Here is a 14856-nt window from a genome sequence, read left to right as displayed (position 1 = left end):
ACCAGCTTGAATCCCCATCCCCATCCCCCAGATACATACCTTCTTTGCAGTCGTGTTTGTTTTCGTGCAGCACGAATCCATTGCGGCACTGGCACGCGTAGCTTCCTACGGTGTTGACGCACTCGTGCTGACAGCCCCCGTTGTCCTTGGCGCACTCGTCCTTGTCTGCGGGGATTGTGGGAGACGAGTGTCAATGGCTCCACAGCGGTGTAGAGCAGAGTAGGACTGGAACATGTGCTTATGGGAAAAAGAGCTCATCAACACACTCGTACTCAACTCAATAAACCCTCTCCTGCAATAGCCTTGAAACATTAAGTAATAACTGGGTATATCAATATATCCTCCTGAGACCCCACCCATTCATTTATGTCCATTGCAGTGGACATTTTGTTTTTGCATCTATCTTTTCACTGATGTAAGGAGACATATTTATTCCTCTTGTACACTAAAGAGGACATGCTGTGAAATTAAAAATTAAAATAAATTGTAAGATGTTTTATTTCCTCCAAAGACAAATAACCTAAAATTGAAGGACACTTTTTTCATTGGGTATCAGGAGGATATGTTGGTTTAGTCATATGGTAACATGATAACAGAAAAAAAGCAGCATGAATGCTTTAACAAAATAAAAGTCTATTATTATGATATTGGGGGCTAGCTATTATTATTATTAGTAAGATGGGACAAATTATAAATCAATTACTTATGTATTCAGTGATCAACGTGGATAAATTCTTACTAAAGACCGCAAAAAAACAGCAAATGTATTACAAACAAATCAATGTAACACATTAAGCAGAACCCACTGAAAGACAGCATGTAGAGTCAAGAATACTGAGTCTTTCAGTGAGTCTTTCAGTCTGTTAAAAGAAGTGAGAGTTAACTGGGGAAGGTCGGTGTGGGAGACCCACTGAACCCCCCAAGAAGGGGGTAGCCCTAGTATGTTAGTTGTTGTGTCGTCTCAGAAGCAGTGCCTGTTACACATCAGCATACATTCGGAGTTTAAAAAGGGTGTTTCGCATAATCGTAGCCATCATGGCGGTGGAACCAGCCTAAAGCTACTCCTGAGGGCTTTTTCACAGTGCGAAGAGAGTTGACTTTTTGGCTGAATCCTGCAGCAACTGCAAAACCTCTCGGTAACTCTGTAGTTCTTGACGAACTTGCGCGACTCTTTTGCTTACTGCATTTCTCCTGTGAATACTGTATACAGTACACACTGTGTCCTAATGCCTCCGCAGCTGTATTGTGTATAAACGAGTATTGCACATCCAGCACTTTTCTCTTGACCCGGCGAAGCTGAAGCCAGCTGAAATGTTTATTCATAAGCCTGGGGATCAACAGCACGTGCTGACAGGACCGGGTTCGAGCCCGCCGGCCTTCGGCCAACAAGGTGCCGTCCCTTGGATGTCCTGAGTGAAGATGACGCTGAGTCAGTATGACCCTTTTCCCGTGGAGGCCACGAAGGAGCTATTAGAGAGGGTGTTGTGTAAGTCTGTGGATTAAAACTCAGCGCCTATGCTCAGAAGGTTGCTGGTTCCAGTCCCTTGTCTGGCAGAATTATTTCACGTTTGGTTCCTTGAGTATATCCCTTAGTCCCAAATTCCTCCCGGCATCCTGCTCCCTGATCCTCACTTGTATGTCGCTTTAGACAAAAGTGACTTTTAAATATAATTTCATCACACTGATGTTTCTGGACAGTGTGTTCAAACTGGCCATCTCCTTATTGGAGGCGAACAGTAAAAGCCTCATCTTTCTAAAAGCCTGTCTGACAGCGAATGGATCCATTTGCTCCAACCCATACACTGACAATCCCTGATGCTCATCGTTCCTTCTCTGACTCATTAGTCTGCCAGTATATTATTGGATTAGCACCTTCTCTACACCTGACAAGTATAAACATCCCAGATGGGACAATGCTGGTGGAGGCAAGCAATATTGAACTCAGGTGTGCCTCTTCAGGTAATTAAGCGAGTAAAATCCCATCATGCACAGGGGAATGTATAAAAATACAATGGACAACATGGCTAGAATAAGGATCTTTGCGACTGAGAAGGAGGTTGTTATAGTTGCACAGCTCTGTTGTGCTGCGGGGCATATTTTCCTGGCAAAAGTTTGGTCTACTCAACCCCGTAGAGGGAAGAGTAAATGCCAACAAGCAAAGCTGGTCTCTTTAACAATAATTTGGAAATCAGTTTTAGAAGGAGAGTCTCTGTGACTATGAGAAAGGAGTCCTTGATGGGGTACAGATCTTCCACACTGCCGGGTGCATGTTCCTGGCCTGGTTTAGTTCTACTCCGTCCTTTGTGGGAAAGGTAGATGCCAAGAAACATAAAGCTGTTCCAAGTTATGGCGAAATGTTTAATCCTGATTGAGTGGGACCTTCCACTCTCTCTCAAAGTTCCCATCCACAGGGGAACAGGGATCAATGAATGCTCTGAAAAACATACGCGGGATTTTTATAGAAAAGATAGATTGCCCCACTGAAAAATAGGGTAGCACTTTATATGTAGTAGTTACAATCTTAATGTATTAATTAACCAATTAATTAACTAAATAACTGTGTTATTTACATACATGATCACATGTTCTTTCATCATTAATCAATCATAACGGTTCATGTATTTCATGCAGTTACTGTATCTGTTCATGATTTGTACTTGAGTAGTAACTGAGTTACTAAGTTACTTGTACCCCCTAAGTAAAGTGCTACCAAAAATACTAAGGCATTCTTCTAGTGAAGTTCAGGGCCTTAATGGATTCTGTCCTGAGATCCAGTGCACTAGCAGTTTTTAGTGGCTGACCCTTTTAAAGCCCTTTCTATTGGCCTCCATTTGGTAGTTACCTGTACAGAGCTACATTTGCGTTCTACCGCTGTTAATCGCAGATGCCATGTCAAGTCAATATCGTAACAAATTCACGTTTCACGTTTCATTAACATTAAATTAAATGGTTAGCTGTGTTAACATAATTAAATCAGATGTAATTATATTTATTATGTTATAAAGTACTGGGAAAAAAAGGTGTTTCAGATCGCAATGTTACTGTACGAAAACGCTAAGCTGCTGGAAACGGCACGCCGTTTTGCTGGTTATTAAATATTCCGCTAAAAAGAGGCAAGCGTCAGTTTATGCCATCGCGACCTGCCGCGATGTTGATGGCCAACAAATGCATCCTCGCTGGAAAAGTGATCCATTTGTTGCAGGCAGGAAAAAGAATCCATCTTCCCCAGGTGCGAATGGATTCTTTTCAGTCCATCGGCGGGGAAGATCCATTACCAGTGGCAGATACTTGATTTGGGGCCCAGCGGGGGCGTGTCCTCGTACCTCTGACCGCGTCAGAGGCAGCCGCTTTCTCCGTTTTACGCACCAGACCAGAGAGGGCAAAGCGTGTCACGTCCTTGCACGATCGAAAAACAAAAATTCTCTCTTTGCAGGAAGCATCCTTGTCTGTGGGAGAGAAGTGTGCCAGCGTGGGCACCAGCCGTGAACCCTGTGTCGACACGCACACGTCAAACACGGGTGCGAATCCCAAGTAATCACATACAAGACATAAACTGTGCGACCACCGTTTGAGCCAATGGTTAAAGCTCTACTAAAAACATCAGAAAACAGCATTTCGGCATCACAGACACACTGCCATTCTGTCAGCGACCGCTCGAGAAAAAAACAATGCAGAGGCCTCCCCAGCAGGGGGCAGAAGAGAGCGTCGCCCCATTTCCACTTAGCTTTCCGTGATTCGCCTCAGCCTCACCCCCTATGACTGAACAAGCAGCAAAGGATGGTCTTCCTGGGCTACAGAATTCAAGTCCAATCAAGATGGCAACAAAAAAAACTTGTGATTCATATGTGTTTCATAAATTCCGTTCATCACGTCCTGCATGGATAGCAGGTTCCATTCAGGCCCCATTAACGCTGAGAGGCTTTTATTTTGAAATTACGTCATTGCTCATATTAACTAAAAATATTTTTCAGAAGGCTTCAGTAAGGTCCTCCAAAAAAAAGCTTCACCTGAATCTTCATTATTAGAGAGCTATGAACCTGCAGTCTGTACCCACAGTGAACGTTATCTCCAGCAAGCACCTGCTCTTTCATCCACCCTTAAAGGTGCTTCAGAGACATTTTGGACATTGTGTCCGTACCTACAGCAGCACGTCAGTCACACACACACACACACACACACACAGTAATGTATTCATATCTTTTTGGGTTACGCTCATTCATTTCTATGGGAAAAATGCTAACGCTAATTATGACAACCTTAACCCCTACCCAGTCCTAGCCATAACCATAAGTAACTAAGAGAAATACATTTTTAGTTTTTTCATTGCAGTCACAGATTTTTATTAAATTGAGTCCCCCCCCCCAGGAAACTGGTCCCCATAAGGGGAAAAAAACAGGTATTCATCACGTTTTGGGGACATTGTGCCCCCATACAGTAGGATATACCTGCACACACACTCTCTCTCTCTCTCTCTCTCTCTCTCACACACACATGCACACACTCATCCTCCTAGAGCATAAACTGAACAGTTTCACAAAACTTTGTACGACCAGCTTGTCAAAAAACATATAAACGGCTTGATACTTGGGGATCGAAACATACTGAGTGCATGGAAAACTGGCATATATTGTCATGTAATGAGGTATACTGTATTAATATATTGTATTATTCACTGAACCACACAGATATAAAGGACAATCAAAGACGACGGACCAATTAACTGAAAGGGATTGGCTGAATTTATAATGGAGTATTTGTTTACATTGAGGGAGCAGGAGTGAGATCAGTACCAGAGAGCATGCTCAATTTAGAGAATGCCAGACACAGCCCATGCCCTGGAAATAAGCCTAACAGGATAAAAAAAAGCATCCAAAGTTAGCCTCTAAGTAAGTGAGAGACATCAAAGACATCAAATGGCTCATCGACAGCCTTTCATTTCGGGTTAAAATAGGCAACAAGAAAAGAATGCATGTGTCAGATGAAAATAACAACTGTAAAATGTTATGCGCTCCTGCATAACACAATGAAACTGGGCAGGAAAACAACCCACTTATACCTGAAAGGAAGTAAGCCTTGAACCCTTTCTTGGACACTGTGTTGTCGGATTTGAACTCGATTCTCATGTTGTTGAACTGGGAGGTGATGACTTCGGGTACGTCCGTGCCGCAGTACTTCCCGTGCAGCTTGGAGTCGGACGAGAGGCCGCTGCGCACTTCCACGTAGTCGTATTTGCACACCTCGAGTGGAAAGAGAGAGAAGGGGTCGTCACAGGAGGAGCGTGTCCCCTCGGTCAGCCGGACAGCATCGCTGCGCCGTACCTGTTAGCATAGCCGCCACTCAGCTAACCTTTAGCGCTGCGTTTTGAAATGTATTCGTGTGAAATTTGCGGTTTATTTGTTTACCAGAAGCTTTCGTTTCCGAAGCGACACAATTTTTTTTTTTTTGTGGACGCAAAACCATCCATCGGGGCATTGATCCAAAGCCCAAAAGAGAGATAACTGGGATTTGAACCAGCAACCTTCTGATCACGGGTAGTGTCCTAACATGCACTGAGCAAGACAGCACTCCCGTAAATAGAACACATACATATCAACTAATCTTATTTTAAAATGCATATTTATATCATTAAAAATTATTTTAGAGTATTGTCACCTATGTATTAAATATTAATTCACTGCATTTTTATATTTCTACATTTCATTTTAATATTTCTGAGTATACCCCTTGCTGGAAGAATAGCCAGATTTTTTTTACTCACTACATGAACTACATATACATATAGGAGTACATACTCATGCAACAGAGTTTACCTTATATCGACCCCTTTAAGAGCATATGATTATACTCTTGGGTATATGAGTACAATGAGTATATGATTTGTTTATGGTGGGTCTCGTATGGCTTCTGCTTACTTCATTTCCCTCCAGCTCAAAGAACTCAAACTGCATGGAGATGCGGTACTGTGCGGGGGCCACGAGCTGCCACACGCAGTTCTTGTTGGGGGGGTACTCCTTGGGCCAGCCGGGCGTGGTGATGGTCCCGTTCAGCTTTGATAGGAGGCCCCCGCAGGCGGCTGAAAGAGAGGTGCACAGAAAGCTGAGGAGGCTGCAGAGGGGCGGAAGGAGGTGATGAATGGCAGAGCCTGTCAGCCCAACTCCTGGGGGGGCGTCGAACCCTGGATCAGCAGACGCTGACTCTCATTCAGTACCGACACATACCGGCCTCAGATCTTCCGGGCAAATATCCACTTATTTCCTATGGCGTACAAGCACATAAGGTTCAGAAATGATTTAACGCCTCCATTAACAAACCTTTTTAAATTATCAGCAGAGCAGAAGAACAGAAAGTCAGACTAGTGGGTGAGACACAGACGTAGCAGATACCATTTACAGTTTAGAACATTAGAACATGGGTGTCAAACTCCAGTCCTGGGGGGCCGGAGCCCTGCACATTTTTGGGTTTCCCCTCATTTAACACACCTGATTCAACTCCTTGTGCTAATTACCACAGAGCTCTTGAGCTGAATCATTAGTGGTGGAACAGGGAAAGAACTAAGCTACACAGGGCTCCGGCCCCCCAGGACTGGAGTTTGACACCCCTGGTTTAGAAGATACATGCATTCATATTGACGTGTAAATGAAACAGGGTCGGACCGTCCCTGGAGCAACTGGGGATTAAGGGTCTTGCTTACAGGTCCAGTGGTGAAAGAATTCAGATGAGGGCGGGATTTGAACCAACGACCTTCTGATTACAAGCATGGCACTATAACCCAGTGAGTCACACACCGTCGCCCCCGAGACGGGGACGGTACCTTCGCAGCTTCTCTTATCCGGCGCCAGCTCGTAGCCCGGGTCACAGGCGCACCTATAGCCCCCCAGCGTGTTCACGCACCGCTGCTCGCAGCCCCCGTTGCCGACTTTGCCACATTCATCTTCCTCTGGGTGGGGGGGGGGGGGGAATACAGACACAGGCTTTTATGTGTGTGTGTGTGTGTGGTGGAGGGGGGAGGGGGTGTCTTCCGCTTTCCCACGAGGACATGGGACTCTAAGACCCCCGCCGGGAGCAGGTGGGGGTCTCTAAGACAAGGGCTAATAGGCCGACCCATCTTATGTCGAGTGCCTCGCACTTGTTCCTTATTGCCGACCGGGTCACATTTGGTCAAGCAGCATGAATAGATTAAAGATCTGAAGTACTTGTCAAGACCGAACACCGCGCGGCATCTCTCTACACACAAGGGTCTTGCCTGAGGAATCCTCTGGTCTTTGTTGTTACTTAAATTACTTATTACTACGGTAATTAAAATGTCATGCAATGTTTATCACATGTACGTATTCCAAACCCCATAAGGGGGGTTTTAAAACGAATCACAAGTCATCTTTGCACCCTCTCTCCTTATTTGTTTGATTCTTTATGGCTCCTACATAAGCCATTACATTTTACTACCCAGTTTGATACTGGAGTTAGACAAAATGGAAGATGGATGGATATGAATATAAAATTACGAAATATATGATTCTAGCCACTAATGGAACCAGTAACATTTCAACAATACATAATCCTGTACTGTACTTATTCAATGCATTGAAAAAGTATCTAAAACGAGTATGCGAAACATATCACCTTTTAAAAAATTAGCAGCAAATCCAGCCTTGTTGACTGTGCCATCAGAAACAAATTTCATCCATAAGTGATTGGAGGTAGAGCAGATGTCTTGTGGTTTATCATAGCCACAGAAGCGTCCAATCAGGGGGCTGTTCTCTGAGCGCCCATCTCGGACCTCCAGGTAATCGTAGGCGCAGCTGTCGTGCCTCTCGATCTGTCACAACGGCACAGGGATTAAGTAACATCATACAAGTGACACAATGCAAAATAATGCTGGAAAATGAATTTAAAAATTAGTCCACTTCTGCCATTACAGACGTGTCTTGCCTGACATACGAAGGAGTTTCCGCCAGAGGAAATTAAACTATTATTCTGCACAAAAACAGCACTGCAATATTACTGTTCATGTGATAGGCCAAATCATTCATCGCCTGCTTTGATCTACTTGGTAACACTCTGGTCACCAAAAGGTTACATCAATAAACCAAGAAGGAAGAAGAAAGGACCAGTTTATGGACGCTCTTCTGAAAAGACGTGACTGAGGACATGGGGGCCTGGGGGGGGGGGGGGGTAGATAATACAGCCGCCACATGTGTTTTCTTCATTATATTAACAATACCTTATGCAAACAATCGCCTTGTACTTCTAATGGCCGGATCTAGGCCAAGATAAACAGGATTTCACAGGATTTCTGAGGCCATTCCAGTGCCGGGGCCTTCGGGAAACGTCGTTTGGGATCGAAGGGATCGATGGATCGAGTTGTGTGGTTGCGTGGGGTTTTCAGGGGGGGGCCTGAGGTCACATGGATGCAACTGGCAGCATGGAGCTGCCCTTGAAGTGCCTGTGAAAGCTGGCTGAGGTTTGGGCACCGGATTCTCCGGCTCCTCTCCTTGTTAAACATTTACTATGTTGGTGTGAGGGAGCCTTTTCCTTCTGCAAAGTCTGGAGAGCCCACAAAGCTTTGCTTTTGAGAGTGCGGGGGGGCATTCAGCATGTGTGTGAAGGATGCAGCATTTTTCTTAATTGAAAAATCAATCGCAGGGACGACCGTAGCATTTAAATTAGCACCTCGGGCCAAGGCGCTGTGACAAGGTGCTATTAATCTTCAGTCGACTACTGCCAATCCCCACGTGCTAAACAGGCCAATCGTTATCTTTTACATTATTGTTATTACTTGACAACTATATTGTTATTACTTGACAATATTTGACCCATAATTTCCTCCAAGACGGTGGATATACGGCTCGTATTTACACCGTAATCTATTTGACACTTCCCTGAGAAATGCCGGGCTTCTTTAAAGTTAATTAAACAGGAAATAACTCAAAGAAAGTGCTTCCACTGAGTTTATTTATTGCTTTTGCCACTCTGAGAGGTCCTAGTTACTTTGAACTCTGCATTCAGGGAAAATGGGGAAAATATATCATGTTTATTGGTGGTCGTCAATGGCAACTCCTGCGGAAACCCATTGTGTGGGTGCGTGTGTGTCTGTTTTTTTTTTTAAAACCAAGGTCTTGCTTTGACCTTTCAGACTTCCAGACACAGCAGAAATTCAGCAATTTAAGAAATCCAACCTGAGACCTTCCTGAAGTATTTCTAGACATGCCGGAGCACCTTGATACCCCCTGTCATAAATGTTAGTGAATCTTTTCAATTCTTTTGTGCATAAATACGTAAGAATGTTGGAGTGTCATGACATAATTTCCAGAGCCAATGTCTGAGGCGTCTCAGTCGTGATCGTCTGATGATAACTCTTTGCTCCAGCACCCACCCCCCTTTGAAAGCGAGGCGTCCAAAGAAATCACCTCGAAAGCCTGAAAGATCAAGCCCACGTTGTAGTTCTCAGAAACCGTTATCTTCCAGATGCACTCCTTCGTCGGCCTGTAGTCGTCGGGGTAGTTGGGCGACTGGATTTGACCGGCGTCTTTGTTGATCTCACCTCCGCAGATGGCTAGATAAGGGGGAAGATGGATTTTAAAATAGCAGCAGTCTCGGGGCCAGAATTAACTCTGCCGGACCATCTGACAGAAAAACCTCGTCAAAATAAGCCAGTGGCTCAGCACTGTAAATGGAGGATAGCTTATTTCTGCAAAGGCGCGAGAGGATGAGGAGGATATTGATGCGGTTTACAGGTTTGAAATCAGGACTCGCGCTGTTTCTTTAAGACGTGACAGGGTATAAGGAGAGGTGTACCTTCGTACATGGCCGCAAATCCCCTCCCCACCCAGTTACTGCTGCTGCGAAACTCGATCCACATCCGGCTCTCGGTGGACACCAGAACCTCAGGCACCTTGTCGCCACAGAACCTGCCTGCAAAGCAAACGAGCTGAATCCCGCCCGAAGAACGGCTGCCGCTTGGCGCGGATCCACTGTTATTACAGCGAGAGTGAGCATGAAGTGTTTACGCTAGGCCAAGCGAAACTGACGCGGTGTGAAAAAAATATCGTCTTCGGTCTCCCGTTCACACAGAAAGATCCGGAACGCATCATTACGGAAACTCTGGTGCTATCGGCGTGAGGAGTCTTACCGAGAAGCGGAGCTTTCCTCCAGTATCCGTCTCGGACTTCGATGTAGTCATACCAGCACAAGCTGCTTTTATACAGGTCCATTGTGGTGAAGTTCAGAACGATCTAGAAAATGCAACAATAATGCAGTCAGGGGGTATGGTGGGGGCATCGGCACCCTGGCAGACTCAGAAGACCCGACAGTTTACATATGGCAAATATATTAAATATAAAATTGCTGGGGGGAGAAGGTGACACTTTATTGGTTGCAGAATTCCTAGCTATATCCTTAATTGTCATAAGTGCATATGAAATGATTCTGGTGGTGAAAAAAGTAAGAATAATGGTGAAATATTATTATACAACAATACCTGAAACAATATTACTATAGAATACTACCTGAAACAATAGTATTACTATACAATACAACCTGAAACAATATTACTGTACAATACTACCTGAAACAATATTATTATACAATACCTGAAACAATAATATTACTATACAATACCACCTGAAAAAGAGAGCACGACTGAATATCACACTTAGCATTTCTGCATTCTTAGAATTGTTACATATTTTATAAACGCCACAAGTAATTCTTTGTCAGTATCCCCTTCATTACTGTTACAGCATCATTGTTGCACTAGAGCTGTATTTTATTGCTTATCTGTTAAGCAACACGCTTATGTAAGAGATGGAATTATCCTGGGGCTTTTTGTGTGAAATAGCTGGATTTCACTCTGGACCTCTCTGGCACAATCGTTCTCTGTTTACACATGCTGTGCTCCTGCAAAGACATTTAACTTTGCTTTAATTTAACAGAAACGATCACAGCCTCACGCCATATGCAGCTGCCAAGGACTCAACTGTTGTTAGTTTAGTTTAGGAATATTACCCAAATTGATGCTAATTCACTGCAAATAGCGTATATAAGAACATGTGTTAATATTAAGCCCGGATACATTAAGAATATTTCCCTAAGATGGACTGGCATCCTGTATTCAGGGGCTCTGTGAAGGGAGGGAAAATTTAGGACGATTCCAAGGGTGAGTGACAGGGACCTTAAAAATTTGGAACATGACTGGATTGGTCTGGGTTGGAGTCCCAAAATAATATGCTTTCATGGGGCACAAGCCTATACTGTACCTTTCCTGGGTGTCCTCTGCTTTGTGCCCTTTGTGCAACCCTGTACTAAATAACTGGATGGATGGATTGATGGATGGATGGATGGATGGATGGACGGATGGATGGACACAACAACGTTGCGGATTCGGCTGAGGCCTAATCACACAGCCCGCAGTCTGTGCATGTATAATATGCCTAAAAGCCTTGTATAGAGAACGCAGAACGCGGGCTGCCAATACCCACAATGCACCTGCAATTCCCGGGCACGCCAGAGGCCTTTCCGCCGGCTGTCCGAAAAATGCAGCGCTCAGAGAAATGCAAATATGCGACGCCGCATCTACAGCAGCATTGGGGGGGGGGGGGGGGCGAGGGAGGGAGGACTGATGGCCTAAGTTATTGAATAAGAGCAGTCCTCGTTGAGAGAGCGTGTTCTGCAACACTGCAGATTTCGGCAGCCGGACAGACCAGACATCGTATAGTTCAAGGGGACAGTGTGGCCCAGTGTCCCCATGGAGGGGGATCGATGGATGAGTGTCAGCAGGATCCGGAGGGCTTATTGGCTACGCCAGCGCATTCCGCAACGCCACAGCGGGAGGGATGCGGGCCGCGCATCAGTTTAGCCGGTTTGGCCTGGCTTGGGGCGGCTGGGGCACGGGGGGTGGCGTGAGCGATCGCCAAGGGCCGGCAGTGACCCGAGTTTCGTAACACTTTCGGATGGGGGACTCACAGTGGAGAAAAAAATGAACGGGGGGGGGGGAGGGGGGGTGGTTATTAAGGAGGTAACTTCAGCTTTTGCAAGAAGTTTCTGCCCACTAGTAATATAGGTGGAAAGTTCTGGAATTTCCTCATTACTGTTTCATTTCATTCTTTATTTGTTTTTAAAATAACCACAGCAGGGTAAAATAAATTGTGGAGTGATTCCTCCCAGCTAGGCAATTTTTTTTTTACGTTCTTTTTCATAAAGACAAAAAGGACCTGTCTTTCATTAAATACATGTATGCCTGGCATTATCATACTACCGTAAAACGCGTTACGATATTACCGCACATCTTGATGTCATCGCCCTATGGCTTAGTGGGGATTTTCAATAGGGGTTTTATCCGAAGAGACTGACGTAGCTAAAACAGATCCAGGCGGACTTGCAGAGTTCGCAGTTGCACACTTTATTGATTTACGCAGCCTACTATAGCACCAACACCGGTCACGCTAATCACATCGCTCACGTCCTCAAGGCTCCTTCCGGGGCGTCCTGCCAAGCTTAGCTCAAACGTCCCTCTCGTAACAAATGCCGAAATCCAATGAAGCCGTACCTTCTCCCCAGGCGTCACCGATACTCTCCAAACGCAGTGCGTGTAGGATGGGTATCCGTTGGGGTATCCAGGAGATGTGAAGTTGCCGGTGGAATCTTGTAGCGTCTGTCCGCAGGCTGCGGTAGGAACATGCATAATGGACAGTATCTTAGTTTGGAGTTTTTTTTTGTTTGTTTGTTTATTTTCCAGGTTCACGCATACGAGGCGAAGCTCATTACCTGCAATAGCTTACGGTCATAAGGGTCAGCTGTGTGAGGATTTGCGAGTCCCTGCAGGTCAAAGAGTGCCTTTCATTTAACTCAAAACTCACACTTTCACGCTAGCTGCTCCTAAGCTTCCGGACAGCCGACCCCTTCACTTTCATACCATCACATAAATTAGACATTACCCGCCGTCATACGGTATTTCAACGGTATTTTCGAAAGCAGCGCTATTCTAAAATGTTTACAATTTGGAGATAAAATTTGCCACATTACATTCTGCCAATTTCGAAAATACCACGGATTACACAAAATACCACGGTATACTGTATTACCATCAGGTGGAAAGTTCAAATCCAGACCAAGGTTTCATTTCAACCAACCAGTAGAATACATTGTGACTGTGACCTTTACGCTCAACTGGTTGGTTGAAACAAAACCTTGGTTTCTACATTCCGGACCTGATCTTTCCATCTCTGATTACCATAATACTGCCCAAGCCTAGCTGTACCCACTATGATCACTTTTAAGTCCAGATTGAAATCCCATCTCTCCTCTCAGGCTTTCTGTGAACTTTACTTTCCATCATCTCTTTCACTGGGTCTTTTGTCTTCAACTGTAATTCTCGTGTCTGGCTCTCTTATGCCTTTCTTACAGCTTTTTATTCTGTTTTTGTTCCAATTGTCATTTGCCTTCGGTTTGTTTGATGTCATGCATCACACTGGCTACTCTCTCTTGCTTTAATTGTGCCCCCCCTGTGGGAAAACAATGACGAAAACCAACCGCTTTGAAAATATACCATCCCCAATTGTTCTGCATAATTGTCTCCCATGTAAAGATAAATCTACCGAGTATATCGGGGGTATTTAACTGATGGACTGTGGACTGACACACAATTTAATCTGAACCACACTATCGTTTTGATTGATTGATTGATTGAAACGCCGTGATGCATTTCATAATTCAAAATTCACAACATACAGCTTGTGGCTTAAAAAACCTTGTCAGTAAGCAAGGCAGATTAATATGATTAATATCCTTACTCGTTAAATGATTGAAAAAATCATTGGGGCTCCTTATCCAGGCCCTGACGCACCTCCTGCGGTTCCACGCGATTAATCGCATTATCATTTCCAGTTCCGGTTCAGAAAGCTACAGGATGCACTGATTCGTCACGCCAAGAAGCCGTATTTCCCCCAGCAACGAAAGCCATCGCTGGTAACTCATCCCCACGGCAACCATTGTCGCTCACAATACACTTCCCACCCCCGATAGCACCCCCCACACACACACACACACAACCCCAGGTGTGCGGCAACCACTTCCTCCCAGTCAGCAGAAGTCCACCCCTGCCAGCCAATCAGATCCGACGACCAGGGCGAGACACACCCACAGTGGGGCGGAGCCTCATTCAAAATGCCAGCCTGCTCATTTGAAAAGTGGGAATTTTAAAAGGTAGCAGCTCGGCGACTGTGGCTGTATATACCTCACGATATACATATCTGTATGCATTATGTAAATTCAAGGTTACTGAATTAAATCAAGGACTGCAACACTCCAGATTCCCTTTACAAGTAAATAAATAAATAAGTTCCATCTTATTATAAAGTGTACTTACACTAGGAAATCACTATTCATGAAAGTACACAGATATGCAAAATTTACAGCAGAGAAGAGACTTATTTTGATATATAACACACTGCACATTTAACATCATCCATCCATCTTCTGGCCACTTTTCCAGGACAAGAAGGTACAGCCCATTCCAGGAAGAACAGAGCACAAGGCAGGGGAAGAATCTAGATGCAATGCCAGGTATAACTGGCAATTTGCCAAATCTTGCACATTTCACTATTTAAACTAAATTCTCGATTTTCTTCTCACAGAATACCACTTATTATCAGGACACTGTCCATCACTCTTAATCATTCAATATAAATCACAATAAATAAATAAATAAATAAATAAATAAATAAATAAATAATAAGTACTGGTACATTAAAGGGCTTTAATGCCCAATGAGCTTTAGAACTGCATCTGGAAGGTAAAAAATAAATAAATGTTCACAAAATATCCTTTCGACGATTTCAAAAAATGAATTGCCTCACGGCT

The 14856-nt window shown here is 44.4% G+C and overlaps 1 protein-coding gene across 2 annotated transcripts in view; it reads right to left on the bottom strand.

Annotated features, from left to right (window-relative positions):
• tll1 (tolloid-like 1) overlaps positions 1-14856 on the bottom strand; it is a 54461-nt gene that overhangs the window by 11539 nt on the left and 28066 nt on the right. For both annotated transcript variants that reach the window (XM_072706931.1, XM_072706932.1), the window contains 9 exons: positions 12545-12660; positions 10130-10232; positions 9796-9912; positions 9408-9553; positions 7621-7816; positions 6812-6937; positions 5913-6073; positions 5057-5237; positions 40-165 (listed from right to left, as the gene is read on the bottom strand). In XM_072706931.1, coding sequence (XP_072563032.1) covers positions 40-165; positions 5057-5237; positions 5913-6073; positions 6812-6937; positions 7621-7816; positions 9408-9553; positions 9796-9912; positions 10130-10232; positions 12545-12660 — 1272 coding nt within the window. The remainder of the gene's footprint in view (positions 1-39; positions 166-5056; positions 5238-5912; positions 6074-6811; positions 6938-7620; positions 7817-9407; positions 9554-9795; positions 9913-10129; positions 10233-12544; positions 12661-14856) is intronic.

The sequence above is a fragment of the Paramormyrops kingsleyae genome, chromosome 25, assembly GCF_048594095.1.
Source record: "Paramormyrops kingsleyae isolate MSU_618 chromosome 25, PKINGS_0.4, whole genome shotgun sequence".
Lineage (NCBI taxonomy): Eukaryota > Metazoa > Chordata > Actinopteri > Osteoglossiformes > Mormyridae > Paramormyrops > Paramormyrops kingsleyae.
The sequence above is the reverse complement of the archived record's forward strand: the minus strand, read 5'-3'. Positions and strand labels throughout refer to the sequence as shown.